This window comes from Equus przewalskii, chromosome 1 (genome assembly GCF_037783145.1).
Source record: "Equus przewalskii isolate Varuska chromosome 1, EquPr2, whole genome shotgun sequence".
NCBI lineage: Eukaryota > Metazoa > Chordata > Mammalia > Perissodactyla > Equidae > Equus > Equus przewalskii.
The window spans coordinates 20,413,928-20,437,107 of record NC_091831.1 but is presented as its reverse complement, the minus strand read 5'-3'; the positions used below and the strand labels follow the sequence as shown (position 1 = coordinate 20,437,107).

The 23,180-nt window shown below is 33.1% G+C and overlaps 1 protein-coding gene across 7 annotated transcripts in view; it reads left to right on the top strand.

Moving 5' to 3' along the window:
• SHOC2 (SHOC2 leucine rich repeat scaffold protein) overlaps nt 1–23,180 on the top strand; it is a 97,382-nt gene that overhangs the window by 70,922 nt on the left and 3,280 nt on the right. For all 7 annotated transcript variants that reach the window (XM_070632790.1, XM_070632784.1, XM_070632795.1 and 4 more), the window contains 5 exons: nt 10,778–10,908; nt 15,786–15,974; nt 18,380–18,502; nt 21,864–22,001; nt 22,334–22,451. In XM_070632790.1, the coding sequence (XP_070488891.1) occupies nt 10,778–10,908; nt 15,786–15,974; nt 18,380–18,502; nt 21,864–22,001; nt 22,334–22,451 (699 nt within the window). The remainder of the gene's footprint in view (nt 1–10,777; nt 10,909–15,785; nt 15,975–18,379; nt 18,503–21,863; nt 22,002–22,333; nt 22,452–23,180) is intronic.

Here is a 23,180-nt window from a genome sequence, read left to right as displayed (position 1 = left end):
TGCTTGTTTCTGGGTTCACAACTGGTTTCTGGCCTGGTAATTAGTCATTATTTTGTTAGCGCTCTGATTTTTGTTTTAGAAGTGTTTTTAGTTTTTTCAGTAGGAGGGTTTGCTTGAATTACCTAGTCTACTATTACTTGAAACAGAAGCAATTGTTAAGGAATTTTTTAATAAGTTATAATAGACTATCTTAGGTTACATGAGAATTATTTCTTTATGGAAAGCAAGCTGAGACTTCTTCAGGATACAATAGCTAGCCATTAGAACCTATTGCTTTCTGATTTTTGGCTCAGAACCCTTTATATCACATTACTATTTGTAGTGGCAACAGATGAAGTATTCTAGTTAACTGGATTAGATTCATCTCTGAAAGGTAAGATGGTCTACAACACATAATGAATTTTCCTATTAATATTCATAGTAAATATTCTACAAAATTTCCTATATAAGTAAAGGAATCGGATTTCTGGTTCAATAGGGACCAAACACAATTATTTTTTTTCTTTTTTTAAAATCTATTGAAATGGCTAAGATGAACAAAGAGAAGTGACCCTTGAAGAAAAAGAACATAGAAAAGATATATACTGCATCTATAAAACATGATCAGGCTGATACAAAAAGAAAACGAATAATACACTTCTTAGAAATAATCTTTGCCAAATTAAATTTAATGAAAAATATTGTATGATACAATGAACACTTCCAAAGACCAAAATAGTGATATGTAGGACAGGTGGAAGAAGTCCCCTAGAATCTAGAACAAAAAGATAGAAAGATCAAAATAAGTGAAAAGGAGTCATGGGAGACAGGACTGGAAGTTCTAGAAAGAGAATAGAGGTAATAGAATGAAGAAACTAATAAAATACTATTTTATAATATTTCCCTGAACTTGACAAAAACCCAGATGTAGATTGAAATTGCTTACCAAGAAGAAATAATGAAAAAATATACATTCTGGGAGAAGTTTTAAAAGTTAGATTTACTTAATTGTTTTGAATAAATTATATATTCATGTACAATGTTATAAAACCTGTCTTTGTCTAGTTTCAATTTCAGGGTAATACTAGCCATATATTATAAGTTGGAAAGTGTTTCCTTCTCAATTTCTGGAACAGTTTGTATAAGCTTGGTATACTATTTCTTCTTTTACTATTTGGTCAAATTCATTGGTGAAGCCACCTGGGTCAGGATTTTTCTTTGTGGGAAAGTTTTTAAAAATTATTTCAATTTCTTTAATAGATACAGGGCTATTTAGGTTATCATCTTCTTGAGCAAACTTGATCATTTGTGACTTTCAAATAGTATGTCCCGTTCATTTAAGTTGTCACTTTTAATAGGCATAAAATTGTTCATAATATTCTCTTATTTTAATATGTATAGAATCTATAGTAATGCCACTTCTGTAATTCTTGATATCGGTAACTTGTATCTTCTCTTTTTTCCTAATCAGTCTGTTAGAGGTTTATCAATTTTATGAATTTTATTATCTCAAAATTTTATTGATTTTTCTCTATTGTTTCTCTGTTTTTTATTTCATTGATTTCCATTTTGACCTTTATTATTTCCTTTCATCTGCATTGAGTTTTATTTGTTCTTTTTCTAGTTTCTTACGGTGAAAGCTTGAGGTCCCCTTAGGTAGTGCTTTAGCAGCATCCCACAAATTCTGTTATGTTGTGTTTGCCTTTTTATTTTTTTCAAAATGCTTTCTAATTTACCTTTTTGTTTCTTCTGTGAACTTTGGATATTTAGAAATTTGTTATTTAGTTCCCAATATTTAACAGTTTTCCAAGTGTGTCTATGTTACTGATTTTTAATTTAATTCCATTGTAGTCAAGACATACTTTGTGATTTGAATCATTTAAATTTGTTGAGACTTATTTTATGGCTCAGTATATGGTCTATCTTGGTAAGTATTCCATGTGCAACTGAATGTGTATTTCACTTTTGTTGAGTAGAGGGACATAGATGAGGCAATCAGTGAATTTATCCCTCCTGTCCTTTTTTGAAAGTTGTTCCTCCTAATTTTTGTTCATTACATTGTCAGGATATGTAACATTTATGGTATATCTTGTTATCCTAATCTCTATTTTTGTTGTAGTCTTAATTTTCCTCAACAGTTCTGTTGCCATAGTTGCCCCAGTCATCCCTTGGTTGGCTAAAGTCAGTCTTGGAATAGTTTTCTCAGAAATGGTTCATGAACAGTACTTCCCTAGTTCTTGTGTGTTTGTAACCTTAATAATTAAAGAACAGTTTGGATGAATATAAAAATCAATAGGGTCCAACTTCTTCTCCTTGAGTATCTTAGTAAATATGGAATTGAATAGATAAAAGTAACAGGCCAGTCCAATTTTTTCCCATTGTAAATGACTTAATCTTTTGCCTGGCCACCCAAAGGCTTATTTCTTTATTTCTGAAGTTCAAGAACTCTTATATTTCTCAGTGTTGATCTTTCAGGGTCCATTTCCCTGAGGTACTGTGGGGCAATCAACATATAAGTTTAATTTTTATTTCAGTATAATTTTCTTGAATTAGATATTGACACTTAGTTTGTGTTGTATGTTCTTGAATTGAAATGTATGTCTGCAAGTTTGCTTGTTTTGAACAACCAACTAATTGGAACAATAAAAGAGAAAAGAAAGAATAATGCATAATCTTATTTTTCAGTGGAATGTCACATAAAAGCACTTTTAAAAAGCAACTTCTTCTATAAAATTAGTCTTGTTAGGCTTAGAAAGAAAAATAAAGGTTGTTTACTGCAAATCAGAGAGAGGAACCAAAATTAAAGATGTTGGAAATGTTGTAAAGTTAGGTTCTTATTTCTTTCATTGTGTCACAGTGTGTTTCTTATGATATTATAGACTCTAGACATTTTATTGTTCCTTGAGCATATCAGACAAGTTTTAGCCTCAGGGTCTTTGTACTTCTCAGTCTTTCTACTTACAACTCTTTTTTTCTTAATATCCACATAATTTCTTATACTCTTTCAACAATCAAATAGATATATCGGGCATGGTCATCAGTCAGCCCTGTTCTTACTCTCAAATAGTCTAACAATATTTTGTTATTTAATATTTGATACATGTTTCTGTATCTCTGTCTTGTTAATTAACAGTCAAAGTGGGAATGGAATTAAAGTACTAAAATGAATAGTCCTGGCAAACTGAAAGCATAGGTGGTGGTGGATGATAAAATCTTCCTGTTAGTGGCACTAGAGTCCTTTGGATTCACTTCGTCTGACAAAGGATAACTTCTTCATGTATACTTCTTTCTTCTGACTTTAATTTTACATCTCTCTCTTCTATCAGAAGTAATTCTTCTGTATTTTTAGTTTGTTTATTAATCTTGTAGTTAAGATGTTATCTCAGAATAAGACACATGCCTTACTTATAGCACATTCTACGTGATCAGATTACAAATCTGTATTGAAAATCAGTGAGAACTGAATCATTAACAATAAGAAAAATTTAAATATTTTGCTTTTTATATGCTTTGATAGTTGTCAGCAAATAAAGTACAGCTGTTATCCCAAGTAATGGCAAAGTGAATGTCATGTTCATTGAAATTTTTTATAATATTGTACCATTTATCATATACCATGTTTATTAAAATAATTCTTTTGTCTTTCTCCATCCGTCTCATCCCCAGTATTTTGATTGTATAGCAGAAGGCTGAGATTTGGTGAGAAATTTGAACATGTGGGTCTTTGTCTGTTACAGATCTCAGCAGTTTTAATTGATCTTTGAGATTCTCCCTCGCATTTATTGGAGACTAGCAATCCACCAAAAACAGTTAGTGGCTAACTTAATTGCAATATAGTTCTCCTGATACTTTTCTTCTTTTATCCTGGTCTACCTCTTGAAAAGTATAACTTAAAATGAAAAACAAAGAAAACACCACCTATCCTGGAGAGGTGCCCTACTCTCTTTTAGGGAGGGCACCTAAAAGACTGCCCTAGTCCTGTAGCTGCCCTACTCTCTTTCCTAGGGCTAAAGAATCTTGCTCTAAACTCACAATTGAAAATCAAGTCTTCCAGCTATTACTTTACCCTCACTTTTCCAAAAATCACTTTATTTCCTTGCCTTTTCTTTTTTTTTTTCTTGTAAGTAGAACAAGATTTTTCTTACCCCTTTCTTTATTTAACATGGATACTCCTAGAGTTGTTGTCACTCCTTGGTAGGAATAACTGCCATTTACTTCCAGGCTGAGCAGTGCCAGGATCACTGACAGCTCATAGGATGTGGAGAAGAGGCAGAAGGAAATGGGGAGGGGGCCGCTGGTTGCAGTTGAGCGAGAGAGTGCTTAAAAACATACGCATAGTTTCTCTGATTTAACCATTAGTCTGCTCTGTTGAAGAATAAAAACTGTTTTATCTCTCATAGAAATATTTTCCAATTGAAGAATCAGCTATGAACTAAAGAATATATTATGCTTCATTATAAGAGTCATTTTGTTTCAGACTATGAACCTGATATCTTAAAGCCTTCTGAGATCTCTGGTGGTTTTATGAAGTCAGCAGGGGCTGAGGGTGTCTGAAGGAGAAAAAAATATTTTGTTTTCTATTTCTTCTCAAATTGAGATAATGGGAGAAGTATCCAACAAGACCTTGCCTTCAAGGCTGGAGCACAGAACAATTCACAGAGGTCATCTTGCTGCACCGGGCTTTGAAGAACTGTTACAGTAGATTACGGTTATATCAACAAGTAGACTTTTAGTAATTAAATTTTAGGTAATTACAGTGTAGCTTACATAAAACGACTTTACTAGTTCTCTTCTTAATGGTAGCATTCTTTTAGTTTTTGAAATTTAAGAATTTTTGCATTTCTTACTTTTCACTTTGCCAGTTTAATGTTTGAAAAAAAAGTACCTTTGACGTTATTTCATTGTTAGAACTATATGTCTTTTCTGCTGATTTTTTGCTACTTTAAAAAAATAAGATTAAAACTATTTGAGTTAGTCTAACTCAAAAGTTACACTGAATTAACCTGAAGATACTGATTATATTTGCTGAAATCGAAAGCATCTAATTTTAATTCATAGCCATTTGATGTTGCCATATTTTAAAAATCTGACAGCATAAGAAAGCAAGCTGTCAAAGTGGAGCACAGAACAATTTACAGTCAAAGTTACCCACTTAAAAGCTAAATGCCAATAATTGGCAGTGATCAGCCTACGTTCATACACAGAAACTCAGCAACATTGATTTTATTTCTTAGTTGCAATGGCTCAACATTAAAGCAAGCTATGGCTTGATTTTTAGGTTGCAATTTAGCTTGTGGTTAAAACCACTCATTGAAAGAGGTTAGAGTTGAAACCACTGCAGGAGGTGAATCACAGTAAATGCCACACTTCTGATTTCACATTTTTTTCTGGCATAAGAGAGTTTTGGTATTCTATCCTGAATTTTTTCCATCTCTTTTATTTTGCTGACAGTAATGGATTTTGGCAATATGTGGATGACTCTTTGAACATGCCATGCTCCACAAAGTGATAAGGCCTTTGCAAATGTGAGTTTCTTCATCAGAATAGCATATTCTCATAGGTGATTTTTTTTTTAAAGTTTAGCCTCTTCTACTCCACCAGAAAAAGAAAAAAAGGGAAAAAGAAAAAGGTTAGGAAAGTTGGAGGTATGATTTTTGTTTAAATAACTACTAATTTTGGTGCTAGTTAATGTCACGTGACAATTTCATTACATCATTTTCATTTTTTAATTTTTAAATTCTGGAAACCTGATTTTAAAAGTGAGAAACTTGAGTTATTTTAATTTTGGAAGAGGAGTTTCAGGAATTTGATTCTATTTACTCAGCTTTTGAATTGATAAGCCTTTAGAATTTGGTTACCATACTAATCCTTGTTTCCAGAGAAAGCTTTTAGGTTTCAGTGAGAATAAAAAATTGTTACAGTATTGTATTCATCTACTATTCTACTGTAAATAGTGATTGAATGAGGCATGTCAGTTGATGGAACAAAATTATGGGGACTTTCCACTATTAATGAGCCCTTTCCTCTTCTGGCAGATTTCAAAGACCTCTTGGTGAATGCTTCAGCCATTTTATTACAATGGAACAGTTTTCTTCCATAAGGAAAGCAGCATTATGAAGGAGATAAAGGGATGGTCTTATTTATTTCCAGTTGTTTTTTAAGGTTGACTGCCTCTTTTATCTTCAACTTCATGCAGCAAATTAAAATTTTATCAGAAGATTTTGAAGTTCTTTCTAGTCAGACATTATCACTGCTTGTAGGAAAATTTCTACTGTTAGCAGCTTTAGCTGTAGCTATAGTGGCCATGGGCATGGAATAGGCAAGGGATAAAATACTGATACCTTCCCTCCCTCTCCATTTTGAAAGGATATAAGTAAGTGGGCACTGTCTTTCACTTTTGTTGGTAATGAAATTGATATAGCCTTGTGGTACTATCTCTCAAGATTTAAAATATCTATATTTTCTGATACATCAGAAATATTTTCACATGTACACAAAGATATACATAAAAGGATGTTCATTATAGGATTCCTTTCTAAATGTTAGAAACAAATGCCGTCAATTGGGGAATGATTAAATAGATAATGGTACATACGTATCATAGAATACTTTATAATGGCTAAAGAAAATGAAGTATATCTGTATTTACGAGAAAATATTTCTATGACCTGTTATATGGGGGAAAGAATATAGAATGATCCCATTTATATAAAAACAAACAAACATTTAAAAATCCCTGTATTTGTATATGTGTAAGTAAATACTTAGAGAAAGCTCTCAGTAGGTACATATTAGACTACAAACTATGGTTACCTGGGGAAGAGAATAAGATGCATTCATTTATTTTGTAATTAAAAAATTGTTTGGTGGGGTGAGAGGAATGCAGAGAGTTGAAATAGTTATTTTTTTCTTTCTGGCTGATATCTAAAAATGAGCTGCTTAGAAGTTGGATGTCCCAGGAAAAATGATTGTAAATATTTGTAGAAGAGTTAATTTGTATTCAGATAGACCAGGCAAATCTGACGTATATTTTAAATCATGTCCAGTAAAGTCTATGTTTCATAGATATGCAATTTTATAAAATGAGAATGAGTTAAAGAGGAGAGAGTTTTATGAGCTTTTCATATAATTTTAAGTTTTTGCATCTTGTTCCTATTGGAAAGGAGGACAGTAGTGAAATGTTTTAGCTTCTGTAATTATCAAGAAAGTATGAACAGATGCTTGCTGTGTGCTTAGCACTGAAACAAAGTCTATGGAGAGAGAGAGAAATACATAGCAAGGTCCCTCACGTAAAAGATGCTCTGTCTATTGGGGGAGGTAACTAATTTATGAAAAAACTAACAACGTAAGACCAAATATAAATAAATTCCAATTTATGGTGAAAACCATATGCTACCATGCATTCTGTCTACCATGAGTTCAGTTTACAAGGAGATTAATAAGATCTTGATAGAATGGCCAGGGAAAGCTTCATGAACAAATGTGTTGGACTCGTATGAAATAAAAATGCATTCCATGAACACAACAGCATGGATAGTCAAACAGCATGGAGATAAGAATGAACATATCATGCTTCTGTGTCAAGAGAGAACAAGCTAACTGAAGCAAAGTCAAGGAAGATCTTGAAGAACGATTACTTGGTAAGGAGCCAACTGAGGTTGATTGTAGCTCTGCCACTAACTAGTTGGTGACTTTGACAAGCTGGTGACTTATGCTATGGTCCACGCTGGTTACTCTCAGATGGCTCTTATTGCAACTTCTTGGGTATCTTTCTTATCTTTTTTTTAAATCAGGATGACTATCTAAAAGTTCAAGCCACCATGCTCTGTTTTTTCACAATTTACCTCATATCTTCACTTTATGGAGCAGATGAGCCTCACAATGTAAAGTGTCCAAAGTCTTACCTCTACATTAGTGTAAAACGTCTCCATAATGTAAAATATTCACTCAAAAAAAAGAATGGTAGAAGGATACTGTAAGTTTTTAAATTAAAATTACTTTAGAATTATAGTTTTTTCTTTATCAAAACGATGTTTTTAAATTACAAAACTTGGGAAAATTAGGAAAAATATAGACAAGTTCAAAGAAAAATTTTTAATCTTCCATAATTCTATCATGCAGAGATAACTGTTAGTTTTATGTGTTTTCTTTCTACTCTTTTTGCATCCATATGTTTTTTACATTGTTAAGATCATACAAGGGGGCCAGCCCTGTGGCTGAGTGGTTAAGTTTGCATGCTCCACTCCACCTTCGGTGGCCCAGGGTTTCACTGGTTCCGATCCTGGGTGCGGACATGGCACCGCTCATCAGGCCATGTTGAGGCAGCGTCCCACATGCCACAACTGGGAGGACCCACAACTAAAAATATACAACTATGTACTGGGGGGATTGGAGGAGAAAAAGCAGGGGGGAAAAAAAAGATTGGCAACAGTTGTTAGCTCAGGTGCCAATCTTTAAAAAAAAAAGCATACAAAATGCATTATTTTATTATCTTACTTTTTTCACTTAACATCATAACTTAGTCTTTTGCATCTTAAAATTTTTTGTAGCATAATTTTAATAGGTACAGAACATAGCACAATATAGACATCATAGAATAAAATCATGTTTTGAATACCTGTTATTTATCAATCACTGTGCTAAGTGTCTTGCACACGTCGTATTTAACCCTTAGAGCAGCCCTGTCAGGTATTTGGCATTATACCCACTTTATGGATGAGAAAATAGACTCAGTTAAATAACTTGCCCAGGATCACACAGATAATATAAAATCTCTTTTATTTTTTTCTATTACACTGTGATGCTTCCAATTTAAATAATTATTCATCTCTTCTTGAACACATAGGTTGTCCCTATTTTTGGCCATTAGGACTATGACTATAATTAACATAATCATAAAGTAGATTCTTTTATTTTCTGACAGCCCACCTTTTAAGTAACATTTGTATCATATTCAATGAAATAGTGCAGTGTTAGCAATAGTAAATATTATTCTTGCCCTCATTTCTAATCTCTAAGTTCTCTCGGGCTTTAGAAAGTCATCCAATCCTCTGCTTGAGTTTTTTTTTTCCTCCAAAATTGACACATTTCACCAGAGTGTCATCAGAAAGACACTAGTGAAGCATCCTTAGTTAATGTAGAAAGCTCTTCAACAACAAAATTAACTTGTCTTTGCTAAGTGGTAGTTTTTATTATTGCTTTTGTATATTTGATTTTCTGCCTGTTGAAATCTTTTTTAATCAGAACCGGCAAACTCTTGGGCTAGTTTCCAAACATTATTACAGGAAAGTAATATAAATAAGTATAGCATAACTCAGGAATAGTTCTAATTGCCGGAATTGAAATGGTTGCTAGGTTTTTCTGCATTGTATTTGGCTAAATTTATGGTATAGAATTATCGAAGTATTTTCATTACCAATGACTAATTCTTACCTTGAAAATCTAAAGGGTAAAAATTAGTTCCATTTAGTCATTTCTTATAACTTAAATCAACTGGTTTCTTCAGCAAGAGGGAAAGATGCAGATGAGTGATAACTACATAAGGGTATGAAGCATAGTGACTGCCCTCCAGGCTTCACTTATGCTATAGGCTAATATATGTTTTCTGAAAGTATTATAGTAATGTTGCATCTAAGAAAGGAAGTTATTCATACAGCTCCTTGAAAAATGGTCAAAGCAAAAAGAAAGAAATAGACAAACATCAGAATATTGCTGAAAGTCAAAAGGCATCAAATTATTTTTCTCCAGAAAGTTAACTGTGACATAGGCATCCACTTCCATAATTTCTAACACTGGTAATACTTTTTAATTTAACGCTAGAGGCTACATTTGACATTTTAACCTGGCCCATCTAAAAATCTTATAGCAACAGCTGTAATTTGAAGTCAGAAAAGGAATTAACTAGCTATGACAAAGACATACATTGAACTAAAATCTCAATACTGTTACCTTTTTTTTTTTTTTGGTAACAAAATGAACTTATTTTCTAATGTATATTGTTTGGAAAATTAAATTTTATTTAAACCTTTTATGATAGCAGATATCATCATACTCATCCATGTAGCTTGCCATGTAGTCTTGACAATAAAACTAGAAAATGCCTATTTTTCTGCTTTTTTTGTGTATTCCATAGTGGTTAGTTTGCACTCAAGCTGCATATGCTTAGACAATAAGAGAGGCTATAACTTTCACTTTGGTTTGTAATTTTTTTTTATTATTTTGAGAAAGTTTTTACCATCAGCTCAGCTTTTCAGGTATATTTTGGAATGTTTATATTTAAACTCATGAAAAATAATGAACTTTTCCGATCTTACAAAATAATTGTGCATCTTATATTTTAAATAATACCATTTTAGAAATTTGGAAATTTCTTTCTCAAAATTACATATATGTTTTTACATGTAACTACTTGTTCTGTGTTGCATCCTCATCACATAGATAGAAATGGGATAACTATTGTAAATTTAAAATATGCACTACTTTGATGTTATTCAGTTAGGCCTTATCTAAAAGTTATTTTGTTATTAAAGTATGCCAATACTTTCTAATAATTCTTTATTTTTAAAATTGACTTGTAGCTGTGTATTTCATTATTTCTCTAAGACAAGTGGACACAAAAGTGGTTTCAATTTCATCCTAATTGATACAGTGACTAGTGTGTAGTTCCTTGGTACTAGAAGTTAAGGATCTTGCTGAAATAGTACTTCACAGTAATTCATAAATAGCTAGTGGATAGCTTGGTACAGTGACAGGCTCATCAGATTTTAAAAAAAATAAATTCCTTTTTTTGTGTTCACAGGAAACCTGTCCAGTTTAAGTCGTCTTGGTCTGAGATATAACAGACTGTCAGCAATACCCAGATCACTGGCAAAATGCAGTGCACTTGAAGAATTAAATTTAGAGAACAATAACATTTCTACTTTACCAGAGGTAAGAAGTGGATTAGGGTAAACTCTTGAAACAAGTCTATAAGATAATGAAGGAAAGACCAGTGGGTGTTTACAGCTACGTAACTAATTTGATGATTGTGATTGCTTAAATAATGAGTATGCTATGGATATGTAGCCACTACTAAGAGAAAAATTCCAAAAAAGAATAGGTATGATTATAGAAACATTTTATTTATTTATTTTTTAATGTGCAGAAGGGAGAAACCAAGGTGGAAAATCAGTGTGCTATGTTTCCCTTTAGCAACATGTAAATCTTTCTCATGTCATTTTTCGAACTGGCAATAAAGGCTATTACGTAAAAGTTGTATGGCTGGTTTTAAAACTCAACTACCTCACTGAGTTCAAGTTATTAAAAAAAAGGGTACTGTAGAAAGATGATAAATGAGAAGAATGAACTACATAGAAGGCACTATTTATTATCAAGATTAGTATTAGCTGCAACACTCCTGTGACCCAAATTATTACCCTGCTTATACAATAATATTAAACCCTCTTTAGCATATACCAGTCACCAAAATCTGTTATTTTTTTAACACATTATTTTTAATTTGGGTTTTGTTGTTTCTATTAGAAAAAAATATTTTCACTTATTTTGCTTAGAGATTGATTGGGCAAGATGCAATACTCTTTTTTTTTTTTAATTATCTTTCTCAACTTTACTTTTTCACTTCTGCCTTTCCTTCTTCACTCCCTACTGTTTTAGCATACCCAACAACTTGTATGTTTGCTTATGATTGTTCAAGCATAATATCTTATTGCAGTAATCTAATAAATAAAAGAATGGAATTGTAGACTTAAGGATTGATTGAACTTTCCAAAGTCTTTTTTGTAACAATTAAAAATGTCTTATGTAAGTGGCCCTATTATGTTTAGACTATTGCTAGTTTTCCTGTGTGTGTGTGTGTGTGTGTGTGTGTGTGTGTGTGTGTTTGAATTAAGAATAAAGGTGTTTTGGATGAATGTTTTTCAGGCTTATGCTTTGATTTATAAAGAACAGTTTGAGTAGATGAAGCTATAGACTTGTAGCAATGAGTTTATAAAATAAATTTATTCAATTGATTTATTTCTTAGGGATACAAAAATAAAGTGGACCTATAATTTGGTTCCTATTAATCTGGGTCTTTGGGTTTTCAGAAAACAGCTTGATCAGAGTACAAAAATTAGTTTCCCAGGATTGCAGTTTCTAGACTGGACCAGTTTACTAAAACAACTATGACAGTATCTTACCTGTGAAGAAAAAGAGTACAATTGTTAGTAACAGTTTAAGTGGGATAAGGAATAGAATCCACAGATTGTGAATATAGCTACACTATCTGGATTTTTGTCTTTCTTTGATAGTGGTTAGAATGATCAAAGTGGGTGAGGTTCTACTGTTTAATGTCATCCCCTTTTCTAACAGTGATTCATCTTCACAATAAGGCAAACAATTAGCACATTAATTAGACCTTGTTGGGATTCTTTTAGAGTGTGATTTGTGAGCTTAAGTAAGATCCACTGCTTTTACAATGTCAGTATGCCTAAATATAAAGACTTGAGTCTATATCAAGTTTCACGAAGTGAGAAATTTTAAAATTTATTTATATATCCAGTCTTATTGTCAATAATAATTATTGAATACCTCTTAGGATACAGACATTATGCTAAATACTTTCATATATAATGTTTTGTGACTGAAGTAAGTCAGGATTTATTTTGGATAAGAGAATTATAAAGAAGGCAGCCCTCGTCAGTCTGGCTGTGGAAGAAGGGGTGTACATACATGAGCGTGTCTATTTAAACTGGCCTGTTTTCAGAGAGAAGCTATGAGGGAAACCCTTGATTGCCCTTGTCCAAATAGGGGAAAGCATTAAGTCTTATTTAAAAGTACTCTAGGGGCTGGCCCCGTGGCTGAGTGGTTAAGTTCATGCGCTCAGATTTGGCGGCCCAGGGTTTGCTGGTTCTGGTCCTGATGTGGACCTACTCACTGCTCATCAAGCCATGCTGTGGCAGCATCCCATATAGAAGAAATAGAATGACCTGCAACTAGGATATACAACTATGTACTGGGGCTTTGGGGAGAAAAAAAACAAAAAACAAAAACGAGGAAGATTGGCAACAGATATTAGCTCAGGGCCAATCCTACTCACCAAAAAAAGTGGGGGGCTGGGGGAAGGGCATAAAAGTAGTCTATGTGCTTTGGAAGCAGCATATTCCTAATGCAGATGTGTAATTATCTGCATTTATAATCACAATAAAGAAATCAATAAAATCCATGAGACAGCGCTTAGCCAGACATTCAAGCTGGGTTAGACAAGAAAAATCAGGAAAGTGGTTTTCAGTTGGGGCTCGTTATATTCCTGAAAGCAGAGCTGGCATGACTATATACTTTTTCTTTTGAAGACTATCTGAAAATGGACTTGCTTTAATGTAGACATAAACACGTAAGGAAAAGGAACTTAAATTTAAGTACATATGCTCAATGCATAAGGCTAGGAGCTCTACACATATTATCCCATTGAAATCTTCACTATAATCCTACTAGTTATTAGAGTATTCTCATCAAATAGGTAGGAAAATAAGACTTGAGAAGTCATGTTTTTGGTAAATTTCTTACCCTAAATATTTTTCTGGGAATATGGTGAGAGATAGATTATCTAATTAATTCATCAAAGGTCACAAAACTGGTAAGTAGATCTAAGATGGGAACCCAGATGTATCTGACTTTAAAGCAATGATAAGCAACCCCAAAGCTTCACAATATGATCTGAGAATGAAAGGTTGGAGAGCTGCCTTGAATATTCTTTCAGATATTCTCAGATGTTATTTTTTCATAGAAGAGTGTCAATTTGGAGAAGTAAGTCAGTTGTGAGAATAATAAAAATAACATTTTTGCCATGAGACTCAATAGAACTCCTTTGTTTTCAGTAAAGTAGGATATAGACATTTTTTCTGAATTGACTGCAATGCAGTTTTCTCACCACTCTTATCTGTACTCTTCTTTTTCTGAATTGACTGCAATGCAGTTTTCTCACCACTCTTATCTGTACTCTTCTTTTATATGTGTATACCAATAGACAGATGTTAAGAGTAGCTTCTTAATATTCACTATAAAGAACAAGTTTCAGTTCGCCGTGTGATTATACCTTCAGTTATATTGTTATGTCATTCCTTTACCTGGCCTTGCAAATCAACTGACGCCTCAGGTACTAAGTCTTCAATTTCCTCATGGTGGACAACTGAAATTTGAACATTGTTTAAAATACACACCTCACACTGCTTGTTTTCTCCCTGCTTGGGCTTTTACTCAGTCTAGAATGTTTTCTTCTACTTCTCTGAATATTTGATTTTTTTCATCCTTCAAGATCCAGCTTACTCTCAACCACCTTCCTACTTTTCCGGTTATTCCAGTATTTCTTCTTTTCTTTGAATTTAAATAGAGAAGGAACTTAAAATTTTAGCACTTCTTATATGCTAGATGTTTTAAAGTTATTAATATATTTTATCTCTTCAAAAAGGCTTCACTACAATCTATAAAATAAGGCATCGTTATGGAGCCAGGATTCAAAACTATTGTATAGCCTGTACAACGTTTCTCAAACATTAATAAGCGTGTAGATCACCTGTAGATCACCTGGAAATCTTGTTAAGATTCGTATTATGATTCTGTGAAAGTAGGGGCTAAGAGTCTGCGTTTCTTTTTCTTTTAAAGATTTTATTTTTTATTTTTCCTTTTTCTCCCCAAAGCCCCTCACTACATAGTTGTATATTCTAATTGTAGATCCTTCTGGTTGTGCTCTGTGGGATGCTGCCTCAGCATGGCCTGAGGAGTAGTGCTAGATCCATGCCTAGGATCTGAACCGGCAAAACCCTGGGCCACCTGAGCGGAGCATGCGAACTTAACCACTCAGCACCGGCACCGGGCCAGCAAGAGTTTGCATTTCTGACAAGCTCCCAGGGGGTGCTGATGCTGCTCTTCCTTGAACCAGACTTTGAATAGCAAGAGCCTATTCTTTACAATTTATTATTGATTATATACAGTTATATATTATTTTCTTTTTCCTATCTGTGTGCTTTATTTCTCTAAATACAGTTCAGTCTTCTTAATGGCAGAGATTCTTTTATAATACCTAAACACCTAGCACTGTGGTTACGTGATAGGAGGCTGAAGTAAGGGGTTATGGGGTTGTTTGCTAAGTAAATACTTGTTTGATGGATGCATATTCCCTCAGGGATTTTACTGTGTGGAAAAGCAAGGTATTATACAATATCAGGAAGTATTATCATCTTCTGAATTTAATATTCCTAAAACAAACCATTAAATTACTAAATAACAGCTTACTCTGTGCTAGGCATTTTGCTAATCTTAATAATAATTTAGAGATAGGTACCTTATCTCTAAAGACCTGACAAAGACCTGGATAGGAATGGTCACACAACAAGTGGCAGTGCCAGGACTCAGCCCCAGGACTGTCTGATACCAAAGTCTCTGCTCTATAGAAGTCTCAAATTGGCCACTGAGGACACACCTCTTACCCATAGGCATATATTTTTGTTTTTACGCCATAGAATTTTTAAAATAAATTGAAGCCAAAAAATAAAAATCAGGAGATTTCATATAAGTAAATTAATTTCCTATTTCTTGTAAAATCAGAAAATCCAACTACATTAGCTCCACATCCCTGCAAGGCAACAATTAGCTACAGCTGAGAAGTGACTGTCCCTCTAGATGAGGCATTACAAAACCAGCCCAACCAGTCTCTTTCATTTGTTACCTGCAAGGCACTTTGAAGGCATTTGTGTTTGGGACTGCTGCTCTGTACTCTACAGAATAAGGCTTGTTACAGTTCTGATTCTTATGTTTATTTCATTTTTTCACAGAGTCTTTTATCAAGTCTTGTGAAACTCAATAGCTTGACCTTAGCTAGAAATTGCTTCCAGTTATATCCAGTAGGTGGTCCATCTCAGTTTTCCACCATCTATTCCCTCAACATGGAACACAATCGAATTAATAAAATTCCTTTTGGAATTTTCTCCAGAGCAAAAGTATTAAGTAAGCTGAATATGAAGGTAAGCTTCTGTTTGTGTTGGAGGAGAAAAAACTACTATGACTACTACTTCTAATATTTATGCTTTCTCTATCAGTGTGGAGAATGGGTACTTGTTTCTTGCTGACAGGGTCTAAACTGATATTACGGATACTTAAGGGCAGTTTTTATCAGATAACAAATGTCTTAGAACTGTGCATACCTTCAGCAATTTGTCCTAAAGAAATAATCTTGGATGTCCATAAAAGCTTAATGATAGGAGTATTTATTGCAGAGCTTTCTGTTTAATTGGTACAAACTTATTAATAGGGACTTCATTTTTTTAAAGTACTGTATCTTCAATGGACTATTATGAATCCATTAAAAATAATACTCTAGTTTAGAAGAATATTAAATACCAGTTGAAATAGTCTCAATTTATTAAGTTGGAAAAAGTTAAAGCATGGAAGACTCTCTCTCCACCCATAGTTTTTAAAAGCCATTTTTAATGTGCTTAATTATTTATGAAATATCTACAGATTTTTATGCATACATATAGCCACTGTTTACCACAATATAACATTTATCTTTGAATATGAGAATTATTTATGGGTGATTTTTAGTTTCTTTTTATTTATCTATATTCTCTACAGTGAATGAGTTTCACATAATAAGGAAAAAGTTTATTGCAAAAAGAGGAAAGAAATGAAAAACGATTTGTTCAGTAATTTAATTTGTAGTGAACAAATTTTAGGTCCAAAGGTGATAAGTAAATTAGCCACATAGCTAATTCATGGCTGCGGTAGGAATCCAGGAAACCTAGGTTTCCAGCTTCCAGGTATAGTGTTTCTTCTGTCCTTCTGTCTTTGACAAACCATTTCAACATAATCGTGGTTCTTTAAATTACAGTCTAAATGTGCAGTTTCTTGATTCTATCTATACTTGTTCATAAACATATGTATCTTTTACAGTAATTCTTCAGAAGTATATAATAAGTGAACTAGTGGAAATTCAAGATAATCTTATAGTCTTTAACAAGTATAAAATTTATTGTTAGTCAGTCTGGTTATATGAGATTTAGCAGTGGTAATGACATTAATTCTGAATATTCAGTTTGTAATAAGAAGCTTAGAACAGAGCAGTCGAGGTGTTCATTAGTTTTTGTATTTGATTACTCATTTTTATGGATATGATGTTATTGTAATATGTTAGGCTTGCTGTTTTCAGTGAAATAATAAAGTTACATAGAGCTTTGCCTTAATTTTTCTTCAAGATAATGACAACTGTTTAACAAAACTTTTTCTTGAAAGAAGTTAAAATGAAGACTGACATTTTCCTCTTCATACAAGCACCAGTAGTAAATTTTTTTAATGAAAATGCTTTATCATACTATTAACTATCAGTAGTTTGGGCATAGGTAGATAATAAGTTTAAATGTTATAATAATTAGGTAATAATTTTAAATATTGTACAAGAAAAACTTGGTTTTCAAATGGATGTTTGCTACTTGGGATTTCTCTTATGAATGATTTTGTGTAAAATGAGACAATTAATGTACATTGCAGAGGATTTAAAAAATACATATTAACACAAAGAACATAAAATAATTCCCCCACTGAGAGGTAAGATCACTGTTAACATATTGCATATATCGATACTCAACTGGGACAGGGGTACTGATGGTCCGCTCTCAATACCAGTACCCCCAAGACAGAACAGTGTGGTAAGAGTTGTTAATGATGAAAATATGTTTTATAAGTGAATATAAAGAAGCAGGAAAAAAAATAGTGAATCGCTGGCATATATGTCACTTTTTTTCCTATGTATAACTATATATAATTTTTAAACAAAATTAGGATCACACTCTTCCATCATCTGTTTTTATTATTCAATGGTAAATATGTTCTTACCATCTTTTCTTATGGATTTTTAAAGTAAAATTGTGGATAATTAATTTGTGTTTTAACGATTTACTGTCTTATCAAACCTTTTTCCTCTTCTACTTTATTGCTCAGCATCTCTAGAATTGCTAAGGTTATCTAGCTTCCTTGTGGGCTATAATTAGATGTTTCCTCTTCCACTGTGCTCATGAGCATCTACATTTTACTCACTGATTTCTGTACTTTTTCTTGAAATGGGGAAAACATCACATTTATCACTGAGACCTTTGAAATCAGATGTGTTGGTCTGTATGCTGCATTTTTTCATATTCAATACAGATAATCACATAGGGAAAAACTTTCAGTGTAACCTCAAAATAAAAACCTAATTACTCTATGAAAAACTTTAGAAGCTTAGAGTTTTTGTTGTTTTTTTCCTTTCTATATTTGGTTATCAAAAAAGGGAATAAGGTTTTTTGATTAATTAGAAATTCTCTTTCCATAGATAGGTATATATGGTGCTTTGTTTTTGTAGTTCTACCTCAGATGCTTCTTTTATCTTTGCCAGGACAATCAGTTGACATCACTTCCCTTGGATTTTGGAACTTGGACCAGTATGGTAGAATTGAATTTAGCCACTAATCAGCTCACAAAGATCCCTGAGGATGTGTCTGGCCTCGTTTCTCTTGAGGTGAGTATAAAAGAGCATTTAGAATTCCTTAGACCCTTCCACAGTTATCTCGCTTATAAAGTTTCCAATTAAAATAAGCAATTTCTATTTGGGTGAAGATCATAAGTAGAGATGTTAGAGCTCTCTTAAACATACAACCCTATTAGGATGATAAGATGTTGACTTAATCTGGGCTTAATGCTTCTGAGTTACTCTTGCCCATTAAAGTTGGTAGATTTGAGTGCTGTAAAGTACCTTCTAAAGAAAAGGTCTCTAAAACTAATGTCTTTTAGAACATATTTTTTTCCCTTAGCTCTGTTTAAGAATTCTGCACCATTGTTTACCAAGATTATTATGGATTCCTCAAACTGGCATTCAGAACCCTTCATATGAAATCTGGCCTATTTTACCCACCTACTCTTCTATTTATTAGTTAAATAGATTATTTTCTTTGTTGCGAATGTATGCATATTTCTGGCTCTATACATTTAGTCTTACTGTTCCCAATATCAACAATGCCCTCCTCTCATCCCCTTAATTTTTTCTTTAAAAAATTTTAAAGATCCATCGTATTGTCACCTCCTCAGTCAAAGATGATTTCTTCTGCCTCTGAGTCCCTAGAATTTTCATCCTTTTGATGAAAAAGCTTACTAATAGTACATATATATTTTTAAATTTCTTCTGTATCCATATTTTTACAAAACATAATTTCTTGGGCTGGCCCCGTGGCCGAGTGGTTAAGTTTGTGTGCTCCACTGCAGGCGGCCCAGTGTTTCGTTGGTTCGAATCCTGGGCGCGGACATGGCACTGCTCATCAAACCACGCTAAGGCAGCGTCCCACATGCCACAACTAGAAGGACCCACAACGAAGAATATACAACTATGTACCCGGGGGCTTTGGGGAGAAAAAGGAAAATAAATAAATAAATAAATAAAATCTAAAAAGCCTAATTTCTTTTATTTAGTAAGGTGAAATAGTATGATGTAATGGTTAAAAGCATGGGCTTTGAAGGCAAACAGATCTGGGTACAATTCCACTTTTTTTTAAAGTATCATTGACGTACAACATTATTTTAGTTTAAGGTGTACAACATAATGATTCGATATTTGTATATATTGCAAAATGATCACTACCATAAGTCTAGTTAACATCCATCACCATTCATAGTTACAGAATTTTTCTTGTGATGTGCACTTTTAAGATTTACTCACTTAGCAATTTTCATATGCAATATGGTATTGTTAACTATAGTTGCCATGCTGTACATTACGCCCCCATGACTTAGAAAGTTTGTACCTTTTGACTCCCTTTACGCATTTTGCCCCCTCTGTCCCTGACCTCTGGTTGAGATCATATGATAATTTGTCTTTCTCTGATTTACTTCACTTAGCATAATGCCCTTAAGGTCCGTCCATGTTGCTGTAAAATGCCAAGATTTAATTCCTTTTTAATGGGTGAATAATATTCCCCCCCCCCGCCCCGTGTGTGTGTGTGTGTCTGTGTGTCTGTGTGTGTCTGTGTATCCCATTTTCTTTATCTGTTCATTCGTCAGTGGACGCTTAGTTTATTTCCATAGCTTGGCTGTTGTAAATAGTGCTGCAGGGAACATGGGGGTGCATATATCTTTTTGAGTTAGTGTTTTCATTTTCTTTGAGTAAATACCCAGAAGTAGAATTGCTGAATCATATGGTAGTTCTATTTTTAATTTTTTGAGGAACCTCCATACTGTTTTCCATAGTGGCTGCATCAATTTACATTCTCACCAACAGTGTACAAAGATTCCCTTTTCTCCACATGCTTGGCAATACTCATCTCGTGTCTTTTTGATAATGGCCATTCTAACAGGTGTGAGGTGATATCTCATTGTGGTTTTGATTTGCATTTCTCTAACGATTAGTGATGTTGAGCACTTTTTCAGGTACCTGTTGGACATTTGTATATCTCCTTTGGAAAAATGTCTATTCAGATACTATGCACATTTTTTAAAATTGGATTGTTTGTTTTTTTGCTATTGAGTTGTATGAACAATTACATTTATATCTCTCTTTATTTATGGATTTAACCTGCCCAAGCTTCAGTTTCCTCAAGTGTGAAATGGGATAGTATCTAGTATTTTTCTCATAAAGTTGTAGTTAGGATTAAATGTGATAATGCACATAATGCCTTTACTATAGTGCCCTACAAATAGTAAACTCAATAAATAGCAGCTGCTGTTCTTATCTTCTTGGTCTTATTGTATATGTTTATTTTATTATGGGTGGTATAACTTTGGAGGAAATAAGTGGGTATAAAAAATTATCCAGAACCTTATGTAGATCTTTCCATCCAGTGCTCTTTTCATTTATCCCTAATACCCAGTGTTGTTCTCCCCTCACGTTGTAACTTCTCTGAGAACAAGGACTACCTTCCTCAACCTTTTTTTCTCTCTCAGGATATTGCAGGATGCTTTGCAATGTAATAAATATACCACAAATAATAAGTGCAGTGGATTGATATAGGCAGTTTAGAAGTCAATTCTTACTTAAATATTGGTTTGTAAGGGCTTTTGAATAAATAATTGGCTTCCTATTAGATAGACATTTGTAACTATTTAGTATCAAAATACCATTAACTATATGAATCTTTGTGCAAGTAGTTAATTTTCTGGGATATTTTGTAATTTATTTAAAATTAAATTTTTTCCTTTTGCTTTCACAAATTTTCACTTAACCAAATCTTTCTTTTTCTTTTACTTTTTATTGAGCTTATGATAGTTTACAACCTTATGAAATTTCAGTTGTACGTTATTATTTGTCAGTCATGTTGTAGGTGCACCACTTTACCCTTTATGCCCACTCCCCCCCCCCTTCCCCTGATAACCACTAATCTCTTCTCTTTGTCCATGTGTTTAACTTCCACATATGAGTCGAGTCGTACAGAGATTGTCTTTCTCCATCTGGCTTATTTCACTTAACATAATACCCTCAAGGTCCATCCATGTTGTTGTGAATGGGATGATTTTATCCTTTTTTATGGCTGAGTAGTATTCCATTGTATATATATACCATATCTTCTTTATCCAGTCATCAGTTGATGGGCACTTACATTGCTTCCATGTCTTGGCTATTGTGAATAATGCTACAGTGAACATAGGGGTGCATGGGTCTTTTTGAATTGCTGCTTTCAAGTTCTTTGGATAGCAAATAAAGCCTCTTTTATTTCCAAAAACTATGGTGATTTTTTTAGAATAGCAAGTTAAATGTTTATGTTATATAATTGAACATTATCCTTAATATTCACTATTTAGAGAATTGGCATTACTTGATAAATTTTAAGCCACACAATGGTAATATATAATTCCATTTCATGAGTTTCTAAACACTATCAATAATTTCTCTTTAGGTTCTAATATTATCAAACAATCTTCTGAAGAAGCTTCCCCATGGTCTTGGAAACCTTAGGAAGTTAAGAGAGTTGGATCTAGAAGAGAATAAATTGGAATCCTTGCCAAATGAAATTGCTTATCTTAAGGATTTACAGGTAAAACTGATAATTTTATAGTTATATGATTAATGTTTTTGGGATGCATTCCAAATTGCTCATTTTTCTTAAGAATGTGATCTAATTCTTGGACCAGATAGATTTTCCTATTATAGCATTAGGGCTGAGTTTTATGTTCTTATTAACTTGATGTATCTGCTTTTGAATTTCTAACAAATGTTTTTTGAAAGAAAAACTTACTGAGTGATTCTCATCCTATCCAATCTAATATCCCTGTCAATTTAACTTACTGGTTTAGATGTATTATTTTAAATTTACATCAGTTGTAGGAAATATATATGTAACCATCTTTTATTTTGTTAATCTTTTAGAAATTAGTCTTGACAAACAACCAGTTGACCACTCTCCCCAGAGGCATCGGTCACCTTACCAATCTCACACATCTAGGCCTTGGAGAGAACCTACTTACTCATCTTCCTGAGGAAATTGGTATGAACCCTTTGGATGCTTGACTCTGTGCTAATAATTTGCTCTTGTGTGTTCAAGCAGTAGTTCAGATTAATAAGACAAATCTACTGTTTTTGTCAGCTGAGGTTACATCAGGTGCAAGATTTTTTTTTTGTAGAGCTCCAGCAGCTGGTTGGTTTGTTGGTTGCTTTTGGTTAGGTTTCCTCATAGGAACCAATTAATTATTAATATTAATTATTAATGTTAAAATGTTTTTGAGAATGTTTTAGCATGCTTATATTTCTAATAGGCTTAACCTTAATTTAGAAGAGTTATTTTATATTTCTTCCACATTTAAAAATTACACAGGCTTGAATTAAATTACTGATGTCTTATGCCAAAAGAACATTACCTTATGAGGTTTTAGGATTAATATTAATATTTGAGAGTACTTTAGAATTTTCTAGTTTTTTCATTCTCATTGTTTCATATAATCAACATGACCACCTTGAATTTTAGATAGTGCAAGTTGTAACTCCATTTTACAAAGTGAGTTAATCAATTGAGGTCACATACTAGTTCTCAAATTGGTAGTTCCAGCTGTTATGTTCTCCCATCTATACCATGCTTTTCCAGAGACACTATAGATTAGTGGTTAAAAATGGTTTTGAATTAAAATAGACAATTCAAAATCTAGCTCTGTCGCTTATTGACTTTGTGGCTTTGGGTAAGGAAACGAGGATCCCTAAGCTTCAAGTTTCCTACCTATAA